The 21,339-nt window shown below is 42.6% G+C and overlaps 1 protein-coding gene across 1 annotated transcript; it reads right to left on the bottom strand.

The window, feature by feature from the left end:
- Window positions 1-263: 263 nt before the first annotated feature.
- Window positions 264-9,420, bottom strand: SCCPDH (saccharopine dehydrogenase (putative)). Its single transcript, XM_061365799.1, has 12 exons — window positions 9,167-9,420; window positions 8,817-8,929; window positions 8,519-8,599; window positions 8,001-8,130; window positions 6,395-6,444; window positions 5,002-5,132; window positions 4,369-4,486; window positions 2,834-2,953; window positions 2,670-2,726; window positions 1,776-1,887; window positions 872-953; window positions 264-449 (listed from the first exon to the last, which is right to left on the bottom strand). Exons 1-12 carry the CDS (start codon window positions 9,381-9,383, stop codon window positions 344-346), a joined length of 1,317 nt encoding a protein of 438 aa, XP_061221783.1. The 5' UTR covers window positions 9,384-9,420; the 3' UTR covers window positions 264-343.
- Window positions 9,421-21,339: the final 11,919 nt, after the last annotated feature.

Raw genomic sequence — 21,339 nt, 5'->3', positions numbered from 1 at the left:
TAGTAGTGGTGGAATGGGGTGAAGGAAGAAGGCTGTGTTTAATGGTGAAGCAGATGCTATAGCAGTTCTATTACACAGTAACTTAAAACTCAAGATGGGATCAGATCAAACAAATTTTTAGAACTAGCACCCAGTAACAGGCTTGTGAATTAAAACTCCATAGCCTCTATGGGTTTATTCACTATAGCAAATAGTATTATAACTTTACACTCATTTTTAATTCTGTTTCTGCCATAAACAATAGCACAGTGTAACTATTGAACGATTAGGCTTTTGCAGCCAAATGAGTTTTATTGGAACTAGACTCAGGAAAGGTGTTAGTTGATACAGTTATGTTCTGAGTTCAGACTTCAGGCTTGCTAATAACAGAGAACTCAATACCACGTTTGTTAAGGCGATCAATCAGCTTTGTTTTGGAGAAAGCAGCTCCTGGAGAATATACACCACCCCTGTTAATGGAAATAAAAACAATTAGTGGTAAAATGAAATTGAGTGACAATTTTTTTAGAAGTCAAATATATGTTCCTTGCCAAAAAGAGCACCACTCTGTCCCACAGAAAAGCCTGTGAAGAACTGGGCAAGCTGGTCATATTCATAGGTTCATTTCTGGATCCAACAAACTTAATACTGATGCAATACACAATGCAAAAACAGTACTAAAAACCTATGAACTACATCCTTTCAAATTAAAAGGCAGATGAAGAGTAAGTGGCTTTAAAGCAGCTCGTGGTGAAAGATCTCCCTTGCACAGCCATTTGAGTGAGGTAACACAGAAATCCACAGGCTTATGAGATCTGTATTTTCAAAGAGAAACAAGTGCACACAGTAGCTTTAAGGGAGATCAAGCTGCTCTGCATGGGAAAGTACTTACTGTTTAGGCAGACAAGTTGCATCTTCCAGAAGAGACACAGCTGCTTGAACCATTGCAATTGGTGTAGCAATGTAGCCAGGCTCTGACAAAAACAAAACAAAAACCAACCACCAACTATGTACAACGTGTTGAAATATAAAATTTAATATTGCTTTTACCTACAGCCTGCTGAAGAATAATCTGGTAATGAAACAGCCTTCTGCATTTAAGATCAGCTTTTCTTACATGGTCATCTTCCCAAATAGCTGGTGAAATCCTCAAGATCTAAGCTGGACAAATATGGCCTATAATGGCACAAGCACAAGCCATTGCCTCACAGAGACAGAGGGCTCTTCGTTACAGAGCCCTCTGTCAAAGGAGCTTCCCCCAGCCTCTGCCTGAAATTCAGACCTTTGCTGCGGCTACATCACTAGTTATTTAAATAAGCTATGCTTTAGTAACTCCTTTCTTAGTGTTTTTCTTGCTGTCTCCAAACTTTACTTCAGGTGCCATCTCCCCTAAAGGGAATGATCTGAGCACAAGTATGTTATAATTAGGAATGATACCACACTACCTCTAAGTTGACTTACAGGGGACTAGAAACAAACTAGTACTAAGTCCAGGCTGTAACAACTGGAAACTGTCCTCAAAGCACTCTCCCTCTAACTCCTTTAATCTGCAAAAATGAAAATTTGAATGGGAAAGTCAGAAGGAAAGAGAATGAGAAGAACACAAATTAATTGGTTGTTTCAAAAACCAGGTCTCAGTGAGGGCTAATATCCAAGGTATTCCTCTGTAAAGGCTGTTAACTTTGTCCGCATTACAAGAGCTCCTCAAGGGTGAAAGAAAGAGCAGTGGAACCACCACCCTACTTTAAAGTAGGGAGTATGAGGCAAAAGCAGTTAGTTTCTACTAACTTACATACCTGGTCCTTTCACTTCAGTGCAGATCTTTACATTTGGCTTGCCACTCTGGGGATCTTGCCCTTCACTGTAACCCTCACCAAAAAAAGTAATTGTAAAAGAGGTTCCATCCATCTGTAGTAGACAAGACAAGTGTGGTCACCAAAAGAGTAACTCACTCCCAACAAACACAAGTAGAAAACAGAAGGATCTATTACACCAAATTCTATGAACCATGTAGACATGAGAGTAGTTATTTTGAGACACTGCTTAAAAGGCATAATCTCACCTATGTTTTTTAATCACTTCCACTGTGTTGGAACTGTTACTGTTCTAAAGTCCATTTATTCTCTCAGTGCTTTCAGTCCTCTGTTTTTGCTGCTCAGTCTCCCTCTGTCATCATCATTGACAGATGGGGTGCTGTAAGCCATGCATGTAAATCATCATAGAATGGTTTGGGTTAAAAGGGAGCTCCTCCAGTTCCAACCCTCCTGCCATGGGCAGGGCCACCCTCCACTAGAGCAGGTTGCTCAAAGCCCCGTCCAGCCTGGGCTTGAACACTGCCAGGGATGGAGCACTCACAACTCCTCTGGGCAACCTGAGCCAGTGTCTCACTCCTCATAGTAAAGAATTTCTTCCTAATATCTAAATCTATGCATCACATAAATACATCAGACCCATCCTAATCCGAATTCTATATACTTCGATGTTTAGTAACAGAAAATGCACTTAAATATTCAAAGCTATCTGAAGAGATATTGTGTGAATACACACAGCATATATTCAGACATTATTTCCATGCAGTTGACTCTAAATTACTATTTCATCATTACCATGACACACAGTTATTTATTCAATCCACACAATGACACACGCCGTTATTTATTCAGTAACTGTGACAGGAAACAGCTAGTTACCTGTTTCTGGGTTGGTCCTTTCTTTGTGAAGTGTCCAGCAGAGAAAAATTCTGGGTACTGCATAATAAAGCAGGGGAGAAAAACAAAACAGAAAGATGACCAACAGTAAACTAGATAGAAAAATAAGCCTCCGAACATTTTAATTTTGTGTTTTAAACACTTACTTTTGTCAGAAGTTTTCTTCCAAAGCTAAACTTCACAAGAAGAAGAAATAAAATGCCAGCAAACATCAGCTTCATAACAGAACCAAGACCACCTATGTTCACATAAGCACCATACTGCACCTAAGGCAGAAATGTATTTTCAGAGGCAGAACTGACATTACAATTTTTGCATCAATTCATTTGTACAAATAAATCTACCCTCAGTTTAGGATGCACGTGTTTGATACAATAGACAGCTGCTTAAATACGGCCTTAAATGACTGCCTTAGTCCCAAACAACTCTTCAAATAATGCTTCACTTCATAATGCGTTATGAGAATTGAATGTAACTACAGAATGGTGAGGAAATGAGCACAGTAAACAAGAGCGGAAAACTCTAAAGAAAGCTGTGTTTTGGTATCTGATTTAAAACTTCTTCTCCAAGATCTTTGTGCTTTAGCTTAAGAGAAACTGAGGCCTTGCCTTACTTTTCAAATCTGAAGTAACAGTAGCAAGCCTTTCTCATTTGTGCTTTCCACATATATTTTTAGAACGGTATTTCACCTTCATCTCTTAGCTGATGCCTGTGACTCTGCACAGCTGTTATACAGATTGTTGGTGCTGGTCTCCTCTCATGAAACCATGAGGAAAACAAAAAACTTAGCATCTTTTCCACCACCACTTCATACTGCCTTTACTCTCCAGATACAAATGAGCAGCCTATAAATTCTTTATCAGAATGTTTACTACACTAGACTGACCTAACTACAGCTACACTTTAGAACATCCCCAGTTGGAAGGGACCCATACAGATCATCCAGTCCAACTCCTTGCTCCTTGCAGGACTACCCATAACTAAACCATATGACTAAAAGCATTGTCCAGAGATGCTCCTTGAACCCTGAAGGGCTTGGTGCTGTGACCACTTCCCTGGGGAGCCTGTTCCAGTGACAGGCCGCCTTTCACAGAACAGCCTTCTCTATTGTCCAACCTGAACTTTCCCTGACATACTGCAATAAAAGAGAAGGCTGTGAATAAAATCAAGATGTTTATTTTATTGTTTCACCCTTTCAGAAGCTTTACTGATACAACAACAACAACAAAAAAAAGCCTCTCTGCAAGAAGAGAATTTAATGCATTTATCATTCCTGAAAATCAGGAAGCCTAACTTACAAATATTTCTGTGACTTAGGGCTCCTATTCCCCACAAATACATACCTAGAAATCAGACAGCTCAAGAACCCTAAAAGATAATCTTGTAACTATTATGCTAGCAGCAATAAGCAAGCTCATCAGGCAGAGGATCAAGCAGTATCAAATAGGCCAGTGTGCCCAGAAGAACCCAGACCACATCAAGTCAAGCAGCTTCCAAAGGTGATAAAGAGAACAAGCCACCTTCTCCACAGAAGCAAAAGCACATTCCGGTTCATTACTGTTTACCTACCTACAGCGGCCCTACTATGCAGATCTGCACTACTACTAACTGAACAGTTATTACATAAAAGAAATTAACTGAAAACAGTAACAAAGACAGTGTATTAATAACAGCAACTTACAGGTGTTTCCTGCAACTCTGTGTGCAAATAACGCTGAGACCGTTTCACAACAGAAGCATCAGATCCCATGAATGGAATGGAGTACTCTTTGAATTCCCGACTGTAGAACACAAGCCCTCTGTAAAAGGATAAATTAAAAAACCAAACAAACCAAGGTCAGAAAAAAATGTTCAAATGTTCACACAAACTGAAGAAACTTATCAATGTAACAGCCCTACCAATACTGGCCTTTCTCAAGCATTTTTATGACATTGTCTCTTTTCACCAAAAGCAAACCATCTATAACTCAACTCAAGATGCCATGCACTACAGAAAGGAAGAATCTGATAACAAAATAATATTCTCCTCACATTTCTTTCTTCCATTTTATTGATCACTTCTGAAGTTCAAAACCACACCACTAAACTCCCCTTAGAACAATTTAACTTTGAGACCCAGTAAATGCTGGGTTGTGTTCTGTTTTCAGTAACTGCAAGCAAATCTCTAAAACTGAATTTCAATTCTATAAGTATCTCTGTTCTTATTATACTGAAGTCCTAAATGCATCTTTTTAGTATGTAATAGTATTCAAAATCTATACAACAAATACTGGAACTGTTAGAAGACAGCATGTTTCCCATCTCAGACTTATACCTCCTTTTAAGCTTTGCACCAACTACTGGAACAGGGGCATATCCTATCTTTTTTCGAAGCTTCTTCAGGTTGTCTTGATCCGCAAGACCATAAACAGCTGACTTCCAGGTCCCATCATGTACACAAGTTCCCTAGTGATATACCACGAAACAGTAATTAACTCCATATCTAAAGGTTTCATGTATTATTTTAATAATGACCTTAGATTATTACATGTTCTTAGTTATTGCATATGTGTGTTACGATTACATGCACTGAACTACTGAAATGTCATGGGTTGGCCTTGGCTGGGCACCATGTGGCCACCAAGACTCCTCCTCTGCTGGACTGGGAGGGGAGCAAATAAGATAGGGAAAAAAACCAACAACAAAACCCCTAAACAACCAACTCCTGGGTCAACGTGTGGAGGAACATTGGACAGACAGCCTTAATGCTGTGCCAGCACTGCTCAGGACTCACCGAAACACTGGTGTCTTACCAACACCTTTCTAGCTACCAATACAAAGCACAGCACTATGAAGACTACTATGAGAAAAATTAACTCCAGCTCAGCCAGACCCACTGCAATCTCCACATCTTACTCCGTATGATTTGTGTCATCCACAGGTCCCACATAATTGAATACATGTTTATACACATACATACATGTATCTTCTAACCATCCTATTACATTTCTCATTACTGAAATCCCTCCTCACCAACACTTACAACCTACGCTACATACTTAAGCCATCTTTATGCCAAACATATTCTCATTAACAACTATTTCCTGTCCTTTAAAAGATACATATTACTCTCTCATTACATGGGCTGCTTTTACTCCAGGTGTTTGTAAGAACAAGCAATGACTTGGCCCCATCTCTCAAGATTAGTGATCAGGACAGGAGAAACAGTATGTTTGACTGTTGGGCACCAATCCATCCCAGTTTGGGCCATCCTTGCATTGTTTAGTAATGATCTTAGAACTATTACACGTATTAGAAATTATTATGATTATTATGTACAATACATGTTATTATGATTACATGAAGTATACTGAAATAACCCCTCCAAACAGACAGGCAAACACACACTAGAATTACTGGCAACACACCATGTACCCGTTATAGTTGACTTGTGTATGAATCCTCCCCACATCTCCGCCAAAACTATTGAAACAGCTTAATGCAACAGACTTCTGGCCTTCGTTGTAAGGACGTCGGCCTAACTAACCTTACAAAAGGGTGTTTGCTTGGGATGCTTTTATTAGCTCCTAAAAAATAAAGCTCTTGGACTCATCATCAAGGAAATACCAGCTTGTTCCTTGGTCTGAATTAACTTAATAACAGTTATTCTGATGGCCTGTGGGAATAAGAATACCTCTGATTTTCCAAGAAGGTATAAACCAACTAACCTCAGGCCCAGATTTCACCTTCAGGAAACTTTCAACAGCAGTTAAGGTACCTTTCAGGGAAGAGAAAACATTACTTGGCATATACAATTACTAGTTCACAAAGCCACAGTATACACTCTGGTAACCTCAAATAGCAGACCACTGACATTATTAGTTGGAAAGGCAGAGTCACATCTTTGTTTCAAATTAAACTAAGTTCCACAGCTATTTCAGTTAGCAAGTATCAAATTTCTTATGTGAAGTACTTCAGTAGAGGTCACCAATGCTAGCTTTACTCATTACCTTTTTCACGTCTTATTGACTGAATGACACAATGTAATCAATAAAAAAGGAGAATAATATTAAGAACCATATTTAGCTTTCCTCCAAGTTTCAAAATAAAGGATGATGGAGGCTATGAAAACCAGGATGGAGTTAAGAATCTGTGGTAGACCTTAGGGCAAATGCCCACACCCCAACCCCCTGAACCCACAAAGCACCAACCACAAGCCTACAAACCCACAGAGAACCCTGAACTCACAAGATATCCTAAACCATGCAATATTATCTTGTGTTTCCAAAGAATCCTTAGTTGTGATGAACAGCAAAATAAAACAATTCCTCAAAATTCTGATTTGTTTTGCTTTGCACAGTTTTTTCCCAGATTACAAAACTGTACTTGTATGAGCAAATTTCAATATAGCAAGCAACTGGATAGACAGGTGACAATACCATAAAGTCAAAACAGGAAGAGATAAGAGACATCTTTGTTCAAAAAAAGTATCAGACATCAAATTATAACCTCCCAAAAAAACAAATGCTCATTTTCAGGCCTCTCCTCTCCCTCCAATCACATCCAGATTGAGTTTTCTTAAACTGAAAGCAGACCATACACTTCAATGCAAAGCAAACCCACTTAACAGCAGTTTTATTTGCCCATGAAAGCAAAACATTTGGATACTCACTGGCCTTTTCAATTGAAAGTCAGATGTGATGAACAAAGCATCCTCATTTGAGATTAGGATCAAATGCAAATTTGATCCTAATTTATGCATCCAGGATCCTAATTTGATCCAGAATTCATGCAAACATCTCACATCTTTTCTCAAATGTATTTATGCTCTTTTGGTTACTGTCTACCTGTTCCTAAAGTAAAACGTATCGTATAGCACTGTCCGCCTACACTCATACACCAGCTTCTCAGTGCTTGTGGTAGAAAAACAAAACTTAGGAAACCCAGTTACCCACCAATCTGCAAACCCTTTCCCACTGCCTCTTCCCTACAAAGATTCTCACTGTACAAGAAGCAGTGTGCTGAGGCTTGCCAAGGGACAACCACACACTGGCTCAACAGCCCACTCATAACAACTGCAGGTTCTGTTGTCCTTGTAAGCAACGTTTCCTTGAATCCCTCTTCTAGCTAACAACCAATGTTCTTCAATCTAATAGGAATTATGATTTACTTTAAAATTTCTACCTACCAGATCTGGTTAAAATTGATCAGCTGCTAAAGGCAGGCAAAAAGAGAGACTGAAAAACTTCCCATGTAAGTAATGCTGCTTTAGGAAATCAAATGAAAACATAATCTGCATTTCTTTTTCAGCATAAAGTCACACTTGAAAGTCACCTTTCAACTTGTCTCTGGTGTACAGCACTCCCATATCAGCTGGTATAGAGTCAAAGCCACAACTTCCAATGACATATACTCCCTTTTCTGCAGCTTTTTCATTGTATTTCAGGTACATTCCTTCCAGAAACTAAAACACAGAACAAATACTTTAAGCAGAACTGTCTGTTTGGACATACCCAATATTAGCCACCCATGCTTTACTGTGTTGTATCATAGCACCCTACATACTTCAACCCACTTACATCTGAGACAGACATAGACACGTGAGCTGTGCAAATTCCCTACGTAGGATCAAACTGAACTTTGAGTCAGAACTCAAAAATTCGGGATTTCTGGAAAGAACCTTAGAGGCTCTCACCTAAAAGCTAACACACTGTACTTTAAAATAATTAACACATCTTAAAATTGTAGATCATGAAGAAGAATTTGCCTTCCTGTTCATAACATTAACAGGAACATGAAACATACTAAATAAACACACTGCCATAAGGTAGCATTTTTCTACTGTCACATACCTGTGGCTCTCCACTGATGTCAATGTGGCTTGCACCATTTTCAACACAAGCTTCTATCACAGGCTCCCCAAAGAATCTATACTGTAGAAGGAAAGAACACCACACATAACGAAAGTTCCACAGCACAACTCACCCAACATGCTTTACCTTAACACATACATGCACACCAAAACCTCGCCACGCCAACCTGCTACACTGTCGCCTGCCCCGAGGAGCGGAGCCCAACCGCAAGCAGCCGAGATGCAGCCCCGGCCTCTGCCAGCAGCCGCGGGAGTAGCGCCCGCATCGCCGCACTCACCGGGCCCACGCAGTTGAGCACCAGCCGGGTCTGCCTCGCCATGGCGGCCAGCGAGGCCGCGTCGTCCACATCGCACAGCAGCACGCCGACCTCCGGCCCCACCGCCGCCTTCCCTGCGCACCGGAGACCGCCGTCACCGACACGTCCCGCCGGCCCCCGGCAGCATCCCTTCCTACCCCGACACAAACCACCGCCGCCCCAGCACCAAGGGGCTTGCCCCGGCTCTCCCCGCGGCCCTTGCCCAAACTCCCTCGAGGGCGGCTCCTAACGACAGACCCCCGACACCGGGGCCGCGCTAGCCCCTCCGGTTCCGGACGACGGCACTGCGCCACACGACCCATGGCCCGTACCCAGCTTCTCGGCCGCCCGCTCTAGCACCGCCTGCAGCTTCTGCCTGCTCCGCCCGGCCACGGCCCAGCGCAGGGCGCCCCGCAGTTCCCCGCTGGCGGCCGCCCGCGCCACCTCCTCCACCACGAACTGGCCGGTGAATCCCGAGGCACCGAACACCACCAGCTCGTAGGGCCGCTCGGGCGCCCCGGCGCCGATGTTACCGCTACCGGCCGCCATGGGTAGAGACACTGCCGCACTGCCCGACGCCCTCAGGAAGCCCTGCTACCAAGCGGCCCGGCCCCGGCCCCGCCCCGCACTGGGCGGCCGTTACGGCTGTTGCAGCGGCTGAGGGGTGGTGGTGTTGTGCCTCGCTCCGCCCCGAGCGCAGACCCGCAGTAACGGCTTTGACCCGGCCCTCGGCCCCTGGTTGGGGGGAAGTAACCTTCGGTCTCGTTCCAGCAGCTAGGAGAGAGGGAGAGGTGCTATCTCCGGGCATGCTTGACACGCACCGTGAACAAATAAAAACATACCGAGATACTGCCAGGGGGTTATGGACCCAGGGGGTTTAAGCAACAACGTTTGTAGAGAGACGCCATTGTGTCCGGTCCCACAGCAGACGTTCTGCAGAGCACGGCCCATTGCCGACTTTCTGCTTTCAGTGTTTCCGCACAGGTCACATAAGATTAATAGGGTACCGTCAGTAACCCCAAAAGAAAATTGCAATCACTTGGAAGTCAAATGAAATGCTCTTGTTTGCCTCACAACTACAGCAGGTGAGGACGTCAGGCTCAGCAGGAAAGGAGAACAGACGCAAAATGTGCAGTTGCGGTTGTGGTGGGGAGAGGCCACGGCCCTGCAGAGCCGTGCCGGTACGGAGCATCCCTGACTGCACTGCGCGGTGAAGCACGGCTATGATTTCTGTGCATTTCAAGGCCAGGCTGCTCCCCGGGATTCCAGAGGCTCGCAGCAAGCCGTGTGGGAGCCAGCCTTGTGCATTCGTTTCTCCCAGGGAGTTTCTGCCCTATCTTAACCATTCCAAAGAGACGCCTGTCTAATCTCTAAATGCTTTCACACTGTTCTCCAGGCAATCTCCTCCTGCACAGTGTTATGCATATGGCTGAATACAAGAAAGTAGATCTATACATCCTATAGTTTTGCCCCCATGCCATCCTGTTTCTAGAGGACATTAGTAAAAGATTTAATCCCTGAGGAGTGTATAAAAAGATGCTGCAAAGCTGGAAACTTCCATGCATCTCCTCAATCATCCTTAGTTTTTAAATCAACAACTCTTTTGAGCTTTCCTCCCAGGCTATTTCACACATACATTTTTTCTGTTCTTTCCAGCTGGTTTACATTTGTACTGAAGATTAATGTCCTTTCTGAACACACTCTAAACATCTTGTCTCCGAGGCAACGAGAGATCCTCACCTCTAAAAGCATCAGCATCAACTCCTTAAGTACTGCTGATGCAGCTGTTTGTAGGCCTACACAATCAGCTGTGCCCGTGAAACAACAGAGCCTAACAAAGAACAAAGCATGGGGGAGGGAAGGACAAAGATGGCTCTTGTAGGTTTTTTTAATCCAGATCATTTTGTTGATCTGATTTACAGAGTGAACCTGCAAAACCAGTTTCTTGTGTTTGAGGTTGCTGAACATCTCGTTAGTCAAGCTTGCCTCTTACTATCTTCCTCGGATAATTTCCAGCTGTTTTCAAAGTAAAGGCTGTTTTCTCCGAGGCCACAGTCTTTGGTGCTCCGCTCTCTCCTTTGACAAAGCTTTGGAAAAAAATAATTACAACGATAAGCAATAGATACTTCTCCCTCCCCCCCGTTCCCCCCCCCCCCCCAGTTTGAAGTTAATAAAAATTGGGGTTTTTTCACACTTTGCATTAACATTTAAAATTGTTCAGTGACATGAGGCTGTAAGGAGCCTTCAAATTGCAGAGGGATTCTGACATAGCTCACCAGGCTGCCTGATTTCTTTATCCCTTTGCCCCAGAGCCTTGCTTCTCTTGCCTTCTCTCCCTCTTCCATATTATCCCTATATCACATCTAATCCCTTGTCCCTCTCAAAATACAAGGCAATTTATAAACCTATGACTCTGACTCAACTATTTGTAAAGAACCGGGACTGCACAATCTTTCTTGGGCCATATGTGTTTGATAAGAGCTGCATCGTTGTGTTAGGCAGTGGCTTGGCAAGCACAAGCTTGCATGCAGTGCTGAGTAACCTGCCTCCTCACTGACTGAAATTTACACCAAAAGGGGCAGACTTACCCTGCTTATCAATCCAGAACTCTCAATATTCCATCAACTCGTACAGTGTCAGCTGCATTTCTTTATAACACACCTGTTGGAGCAAGATAATTCATGTAAATTGCAGCTAACACACGCAAGAAATCAGGCTTTCAGAGCTGCAGAAGGACACCTGAGAACCAACTAGGGGGGTATCAAACCAGGAGGTGTACCTGCAGTTTTTTGCCTACATAAAACATCATTATGGTAGCTCCAACTCATTTCTTCTTGAGAGAGACCTGTGGTTGGCAGCTGGGAGAGTTCTGTTTGCAGACATCTCCAGTTTCACACCAGCTGGGTAAGAAAAGAACAAAAATCAGTCTCTAAACCAGATTACATTCCTGCCCTTGAAACTAACAAGTTGATGGGTAGGTTTCAGAATAGCAAACATGAAGGCGATGATTTTAAGTGGAGAGCTAACAGCAGTCTTGACTAAAGGCAAAGGTTAACCTGTCTCCCTAGTTAGTGCCCTCAGTGCAGGATTGCAAACATTATTCTGTGGGAAAGGAGTAGGATGATTTACAGTTCTCCCATGTCCTGTAGGAAGACAAGAAATGCTAGATCTGCTGCCAAGTGCAGTTCCACAAAGGAGGTTCCCACCTCAATCAGTTGTAGAAGCTCACAAAAAAGATACTGCTGTTTCTTTTAAAATCTTGCGTTCCAGATGTGAAGGTGCTTATTTTTCCACGTGTGTATCAGCATGCAAAGCCTCGTTCAGCCAGACTGCCTCAGTCTAAAGCTCCTTGCCAATTGCTGTGGGACAGAGAAGTACAAAAGCGCATATGCACGCAAACACAAAGCAGCCGTATCTTTTCAAAGTCATCCAATAAAAAGGGGCACGCCTCCCTGTGCTAGTTTCTCCTGTTCTACTTGGAGCCTCTGGCAGGATCTAAGGAATCTGTGTAATCATGTATAAGAGCACTTGTATGTCCCTTCCTTTCATACAGTAGGTGCCCTGATAAAATCCTTCCTATCAATATTACACATTTCTTGGACACCAGTCTTTGTGGTAAAGCTTTTTGTACTCATTTATCATTTTAGGGTGCTTTTTATTAGGAGTGGAAACAAAGATGTTGTTCCATGACCACTTTTTAATTAAAATAATAATAAGGTAGCAGAAAGAGTGCAACATGATGTCAATTGCATAATGCTGTATGAAGGCAACTTTTTAAACACAGCATGGTAATTGTCTTGAACCCCAAAGGATGAAATAAGATCAGTGGCTTGCATCATTTCAAAAGTTACAACAGAACACAAGGAAAATAGAGCATAAGAGTAGGCAGCGAACCTGGGAAACAAGGTTGATTAACAATGCATGGATAATTCACTGCAGGGTATGAAGAATTCTGTGGGTGAGTATATAAGTGATTTAAAAAGAAAAGGCATCTGTGTACCTGTTACAGTGACTCAGTACTGTAAGACTGTGAGAACAAATATTTCTGGAACAAAGCCTACAGTTCTTAGTGTCGTGGTATATCTTATCCTGAATTTATGCAGAATATTACTTTATAATCAAGAGGCAATTGGCTTTAAAAAGCTGCTCAATACATAACTTTAGAATTTGTAATAAATGAAGCTATTTAGACTGGGATAAAAAAAGAGGATCTTGAAATTAAAAACTGCAGAGAATCCAACAAAGTTGCTGCTTTTCTGCAGGCTAAACAACCTCAGTTGCCTCAGCTGCTCCTCATAAGACTTGTGCTCTAGGCCTGTCACCAGCTTTGTCGCCCTTTGGACCTGCTTCAGCACCTCAATGTCTCTGTTGTAGTGAGGGGTCCAGAACTGAACCCAGGATTCAAGGTGGGGCCTCACGAGTGCCCAGTACAGGGGATGATCACTGCCCTGGCCCTGCTTCCCACACTGTTTGTGATACAGGCCAGGATGTTGATGGCCTTCTTGGCTGCCTGGGCACACCTTGGCTCATTTTCAGCTGTCAGTCAGCACCCCCAGGTCCTTTTCCTCTAGGCAGCTTTCCAGGCACTCTTCCCCAAGCCTGTAGCGTTGCATGGGGTTGTTGTGGCCCAAATGCAGGACCATTTTAATATGTATGTATACATACACATATGCAATATGTATATTGTATACATATGTATATATATTCAACCAAATGTATATTCAGCCAAATAAAATAATAAAAGAACAAGGTTGTTTTTACCTATTTTGCTTATTTCTAACTTGGGAGAATACAAAACAGCAGATGGCAGATCCCGCTCTTCTGTTCTTTAATAAGTTGCATGCACATTCCCATTCATGCACAAATCTAAACAAGCTCTGAAAATAAGAAATAAAGGCACTGTTGACCCATAGAAGGACAGCAGAAGTCAAAGCTTTTGACTGCCACTGGAGTCCAGGCTTCTCATTCAGTATTAACTGCAGCCATGACTTCTCACACTGAACTTGAAACACTTTGAGGTATGAAGAGGCTGATAAATGTACAGATTTTTCAGTAGATGAACACAGAGCAAGAAAATGTAGGGGAAGAGCACCTTTTTCTGATGACACTAAATAATAAGTCATGTTGCAGTAGAATGCTCTGTAACAAAAGTGTCTGCAGAGTAAATTAAAACATAGAGTTATGTGCCAGAGTGCTCTTGCTGGGTACTGAAGGATTCTGCCCTACCTCACAGCTTAGTAGTCATTTTGATGACAACAGTTAAAGATTTGAATCTTTCTCCCATAGTTGCAGAGAAATGATTTAATGGCAGCTAAAAAATTAAACATGAAAGGGTTCAGAAAACACACACTAACCTGTACTGGAGATGTTAAAACCTGGAATACAGCTACGTAAAAGAAATGGGGATATATGTTTTGTCAGTGTAGGGTAAATGGGACGTATTTGCAACGTAGAAACATCAGATTGCATGGAAGGAAATAAAAACCTGGCTCCATTTTAAAGTCTTACCTAAAGCATTGCATTCCATTTCAACCACTTCGCTGCTGTGGGCCCCTACTACAAGGAGTAGATTGACAAATTGCAGATAATTCCAAGAAAATTTTCCAGGAAACAATGAATTATCCAGGAGTAGGAATGGAGACACCTTACAGGGCAAATCCAAAGTTCAAGGTATGTATTCACTACAGAGGCACAATAGTGCTTTGCAAATATGTGAAGGTGGAGGATGAAGGACTTGGAATACAAAAAGAGGTGTACACCTAAGCAGACATGGCTGAGAGTGACCAGCACAGCCCATGCCTCGCAGGATGGGAGATGTCAGTAAGACAATGAGACCAGATTCGGTGAGTGCCAATGGACAGGACATCTGAAACAAAGCACCAGGCTGTTACCTGTGAGGAAGCTATGCAATGCCGCAAGTGTAAATGGATGGCTAGGTTGGTCATCTGTTCTTTACTGGCTGCAGTCATCAGTATTAGACTGAACTGTAAAATTCTCTAGCTATCTTTCCTTTAATTGTATTGTGAGTATAACAACAGAGTCTTACAGTTCTTAAAATATTCCTTGTATCTCATTTAAGCAAGGTCATCAGAGGGGGAAAAAAGGGGAAACATCTGTATGCTCTAATTAGCTAAAAGTGCTTGCAGGCAAAAACATACTCAGTGTTACTCTCTACCAACTTCAGTTGCTGGCAGAACTTCTTGGGGGCCAGTTAAGGCCTGGCCCTTTGCCCAGGTACCTCTGTTCAGTGCATTTGAATGCTCTGTCAGTGTTCATGCAGAATACGCACAAGAACTCTTCTTCTTTCAGGTTGTATACTGCCTGTTCACATGCAGAGAAACTTAGATTGCCCAGTTTTACACACTGGCAAAACCACAACCACCCATTTTTATGACATTTATAAATCACAGCTAAGCTACACAGGTATTTCTGTCCTCAAAAGCCTTGTAGCTGTCTCCAAACTGGCAACATATTTCATCTTTTGACCTCCAAAGACTTCTTTTTCCCAATACTATCTTGTACAGCTCCTGTGTGAGGCCATCTCTGTGCTGCACCTGTTTTTTTTACGTAAGGGGTTAGAAAGGATGGTTGCCATAGGACGAAAATTAACTCTATCCCAGACAAAACCAGGGCAATGGCTCCTTCACAAAACTCAGGATTTTCATCCCAGAAACCATAGCAGCTCAGTGCAAATCTGTGTGTGTGTGTACAAGCAGAGCACATTGCTACACATAGCTATTCCTTCTAACCCTGTATCATTTTTAACACATTTGCACCATCAAACTTCCCTTGAAGCTACCCTTTTCACTAATGTGACATCCTCATAAACTGTCAGAGATTGAAGGGAAGAGAATTCATGATGAGGGGAGAAGAAATGGTTCAGTGGTAGAGCTTTCCCTCTCTTGTTCCTGCAAAAGAAAGTTGGAGAAGAAAGCACACCATTTAGTTTTGTGCAGCTGCTTTTTCTCTGTGTGGATGTTTTGTGCAGGAGAATTGCTGCAGAGCTTTGGGAGTGAGAGCAGAATGCCAAATATCCTGTGCTCTCAGCCACCATATCTGGCAGAGGTATTTCTGTGCTGAAATATGGGTGATAAGCAACACTTGAAAGCTGCTTCTTCTCTGTCTCCCATGTAGCTATGTGCTGGTTTTGGCTGGGATAGAGTTAATTTTCTTCATAGTAGCTAGTATGAGTAGATGTTTTGTTACAACACTGAAAGCAGTGTTGATAATAAAACAATGTTTTAGTTATTGCTGAGCAGTGTTCGCCCAGAGTCAAGGCCTTTTCTGCTCCTCACACCACACCACCAGTGAGGAGACTGGGGGTACAAAAGGAGTTGGGAGGGGAAACAGCTGGCACAGATGACCCCAACTGACTAAAGGGATAATTCCATGCCATATGATGTCATGTTCAGCAATAAAAGCTGGGCAAAAGGAGAAGGGAGGGATGTTCAAGGTTATGTTTTGTCTTCCCCAGTACCCATTATGTGTGATGGAGTCCTGCTTTCCTGGAGATGGCCCAACACTTGCCTGCTGATGAGAAGTAATGAATGAATTCCTTGGTTTGCTTTGCCTGTGTGCAAGGCTTCTGCTTGAACTGCACACTGTGTTAATGAAAAATAAGAAAAAAACTGAAAAAACCCCAAGCACAAGTGATGCACAGTACAATTGCTCACCACCAGATGGCTGATACCCAGCCCAACCCCAGCAGTCATCAGCCCCTCTCGGCCAACTCCCCCCTTATATATACTGAGCATGACATTCTATGGTATGGAATACCCCTTTGGCTAGTTTGGGTCAGGTGTCCTGGCTCTGCTTCCTCCTGGCTTCTTGTGCCCCTCCTCACTGGCAGAGCACGAGAGACTGAAAGTCCTCGATCAGGGTAAGCACTACTGAGCAACAACTAAAACATGGGTGTGTTGTCAGCACTGCTCCCACACTAAAGCCAAAACACAGCTCTGCACCAGCTACTAGGAAGAAAACTGTTCCTATTCCAACCAAAACCAGGACAAACTACTATTCAACAACCTGTAACTGAACTTACACAGTATAGTTGCGTTTGAATTTAGATTTGTCCGTAACATGGACAAGGCAAGATGTCTTCCATCTTCCTTCACAGGAAAGATCCTAGCAGATCTCTAGCTTCTGTAATGTTGGAATGGGGCACATTTTCTGAAATCTGCAGTTCATAACTACATCTCATCAAGAAGGTTTGTGGAGAATTGCCAAAAGGCTGATCAACTATATCCTTTTGTTCATTCTGTAGAAAGCAGAAGTTTAGCTTTCAAACCAGTGTCTTCCCTCAGGACTGAGTTTAGAGCTGAGCAGTTGGCACAGGTAGCGCTTACTGTGAGGATGGAAGAACAAAATGACAGAATATAATGCAGAGATAGCGAATTCCCCTTATTTCATAGAGCTGGCTTGTTCACCAGTGTGTGGGGCTAGGAACTGAACCTTGAGAAGTACTAAAGAATCAAATGGTACTACAACATAGGAAGTATCTGCAGTATGTTTTGCCATGTTCTTGACATAAGTCCGACACCCCAGGTGACTCTTTGCAAGGCCTGTGCATTGGTTTATGTCAGGACAGAGCATCACTTACCAACTTTGAGACAATTCTTTCCCACTTTTCTGAATTTCTGGGATAGCATCAAGATGCCTAACCTGGACTGAGAATCAGTTATTTAAGGCACTACTTTAGTAAAGCAGTATTAGCTATCACATAACAAAGCTTTATTAAAATGATACAAAAAATGAATTGGCTTTATTAACCTTTTTCGCTATGTCAGTAAACATGTGAAGGGTGATAAGGGTAAAGGGCTTCAATCGGATCTCCTCCTCCTGTAGCAGCTTCCCTTTATCAGAGTGCCTGAGACTGTCCCAAGTGGTTTGGATGATTTTTGTAACTCACACTACTATTGTAGCATTCTCTAGCAAAAAGGCTCCAAGGTGTGGCATGCAGATTGTTTTACTAGTATTTTTTAAAGAAAAAATGAGCTTACATGGCAACAACAGCAGATTCCAAACCTGCTTTGTGCAAACTCTTGTCTGAACAACAACAAATACCTCCATGTGAACAGTGGCTGCCTGATGGCAGATAATTACCTGACCTGGAGGCAAAGGTCTTTACACCTTACACTCTTCCTGAACAGTAGATAAATGCTTTGACAACAGTGATGACAGTTAGTCAATAGAACCTCACTGTTGAACATAGCGCATTCAACTGGGCCTCTCAGAATGTCCTCAGCAGCAGCCCAGGTGGTGGTTGAACCTACACTTGCAGCTCTGGATGTTAAGGCAAAGAAAGATCAGGAGAAAGAATGAGGTAAAGCACAGGGTATTGGTGAAACCTAACGTGGTTTAGGTAGGTGAGTGGATTAGGTTGGGATCGTGCAGTAGGTGGGCAGAGGTGAAAGGTTGGGATCTGAGTAAGGTATGTTACTAAGACAGGAAAGTTGAGCATGGTTTTTAAGAGTAGGACATGCAGTAGAAGGATGTCAGTGCATGGACCTGAGAATCTAATGAAGGAGAAGGAATGCACTAGGAGGGAAGAAGCAGGCAGGAGGAGAAACAAACCTCTTCTGACCCATACTTATGGTCTGCCTCAGTTCAGTACTGATTTTCAAGTTATCTGCAACTGAAAGTTTGCTTTTCGTAATGCAGGCTATGTACCTGCCCACACAGAAACTGTAAGTTAATCAGGGGGAGTTACCGACAAAACAGGGCAAGTAACAGGGTGAGGTATAGTAGCTCCTTGCTAGGCTCAGAAACTGTGTCTGAGCTCCCTCTAGTGAGTTGTGTGCGTTTTCTACGCTCAAAGATCGCTGCTCAAAGCTCACATACCTCTTGATTGAATCGCTAAATTCAAACCCAGATGCTTCTAAAACAAACAGGCAAACGATCTTTGTACCTGTCCTCTAAGATTTCACATCAATTCTGCTTCACAAAGCTAAGTTCTTGTTTTCAGAAGTTTCCAGAAAAGAGAACAAATGTAGTTTTAATTGTGTGAAGAGGCAAATGGAAACTAGACTGTTTGCAAAGCGTTTGCAAAACAGAAGCAGCAGGCTTGTATAACTTCCTACTGCAGGTAACATAAGTATTTTCTAAAACACAGAAGGGAGTGCGGTAGAGGGTTTTTAGCATCATGAATGCAAATCAACTCTCAGAAGTAAGGCTGGCATATAGATCAGTTCACTTGACACCTTATAGAATAAGCAAAGGGGTGAATCACTGTTTTTAAAATCAGACTGCCCAATTTTCTACATGGCAAATGAACTCTCTGACAGTTTATTTATTTCCTCCTTGAATTATGAATGGATGGGACCTTTTTTTGTGCAATGAGCTTAAGCTACAGAGGCCAGGAAGTGCTACCCCACTTCCTGCAGGCACACACATCTACCTATGTTTTTCCCCACAGTGGGAGGAGAAAAGGAATACTTGTGTTAAAACAACCCTCAGCTATCTTGTGGTGACCGTGTGTTCTTCAGCTCTACTGGTGATTTGCTGTGAGTTTACTTCATGTGTCTGTAGCATACAGGGCCCCTTGTCTTGGGTGTTGCCTCTTGTCTGGACACTACTGGTACTGCAAGCTGCGGACATCAGCATTACTGTTTCCTGCTACTGCTGTTTTCTAGCTTGCTGTCATTTTGCCATGCTCACAGGACTGCATTTTATTGTGTTATTCAGCCACAAGCACAAATTAACTCCTGTTCATATATTCATCCTTTTTCAAGACGCCTGTGCCATCAGAAAAACACCTCTCCGTCCTAGATGTGTACCACTAAGAACCTTTTACAGTTCTACCTCTTCTAGGTACAGCAGAGAAGTAGCTCCATTAGAGTTCCTGTCCTCACACTGTCCTACCTCACTGAGAACTCACTTCTGGAGTTCTCAAATCCAAGTACATGTTAAGGAGTGGGCACGTCAGCAGCCATAAAGTTAATCAAAGCAGGGTGAAAAGTTGTTATGCCATCAGCCAAGGGTGAGTGAAAGCTGTAGGGGGAGTTAATTTACCCAAATAAGGAAGAGAATGAAGAACTGAAGCTTTGCATTTGACATTACCAAGCAGCAATATTTCCCTGGCCTCTGTATCAGACTTGTCATAGGCTTACCCATAGGAGGTCTGTAGGCTTGTCCACCTGATTTTACAAAAGATCTCAAAAGGAGAAGCAGCAACAAAAAGCTGTGGTAGTAGAAACCACTGCATTGTATCTCCACCTCCCAGGCTAGTTCATGATTTGATCATACACTAAGTGTTTCAATGGAATTTTCCAAAGCAGTTGCTCTGTCCTGTCCAAATCCAATGGTAATTGGAGACTTCCAAGGAAAGTAACAGCCCCACTGACATCTGTGCTCAGTCACCAGCTCTCCATGCTGCCTACAATATGCTAAAGTTTCTAGGTTTGATTTTAGCTAAAATGACTAATGCTGAATGAGCTGTGATGTATAACAAGAAAAAAGCATGTGGAATGAAAAGTACCTTAAAAATGATATGGTGCAATGTGATCAGAGAAGGCAATATAATGCTGAAACCATCTAGCCTGCGGCTGTGAAAACACAGAAGAGGCACAAACCCAAGTTAATGGCAGCATGCCAGAGCCTGGTTAAAAAAAATGACACATCACTGAAATCAAATGCTGATGTAGCACCACCGAAGGCTCCTTTATGGTCCTGGAGACAAGAGTGCCCTTACATTTCATTATATACCTAACAGCAATACCTGCCTCTGCAGAAGGAAGGGTATTTCTAATGATCACTCTGTTACATCTGATAATGGTTCCATACCCCAGTAAATATTAATAGCTTTAGTTGTCCTTACCCTTTTATTTAATTATAGAACACACTGGAATTTTTATTTTTTATGAAAAATGACCTAACTTCCTTATAGGAATAAGTAACAAGATTTAGTAGGTGAAGCTGAAACTGAAACTAGGACATTTTAGTTTAAAAGAAGGCCTTATTAGGATTTAAGCATATAAGTGTCCTGAAAACAGGCCGTAGATGCTCATCACTTTAAACAATTAAGAATAGATGCTAAATGTGCCTGTCTGGTTCTGAGAACATTACAAATAACCTGAAATGTACTCCCAAGCATTGAGATAAATTGAGGATCAGATGGCTGAGCACTGAAATCAGCTGCAGCAGAGAAATCACCAAGCATTGCTTAGATCTGGGGAACAGACTTGTGCTCTTTGGCAGCTATTACAGTCATGCAATGTGGACTTATTTTCCTCTCATTAACACTTCTGTCCTTTCCTGTATTTTAATGTGGCCGATCTGCATTATACACAGACAGAAACAAAGACTGTTGTTACTTCAAGTGGTTCTGTTTCAGCTGCAGACCTCAGTCTGCACCACTGAATAAAAGGCATCTCTTCAACTTCTCTTCGTGGCCCCTGTGTTGCAGTCCTGGGGGACAGAGAGGGTCTCCAGCTCCAGGACTGAGCCCAGCTGCCGCAAAGCCAGCAGGCGGCACCGCTTGCTTGTGCTGCCTCTGGTTTTCAACGGT

Source organism: Neopsephotus bourkii, unplaced genomic scaffold (genome assembly GCF_033783945.1).
Source record: "Neopsephotus bourkii isolate Nb327-2 ecotype Australia unplaced genomic scaffold, CSIRO-AGI_Nbou_v1 NB_1292, whole genome shotgun sequence".
NCBI classification, from domain to species: Eukaryota; Metazoa; Chordata; class Aves; order Psittaciformes; family Psittacidae; genus Neopsephotus; species Neopsephotus bourkii.
Note: the sequence above shows the minus strand (reverse complement) of the source record. Positions and strands in the feature narration are given on the sequence as shown.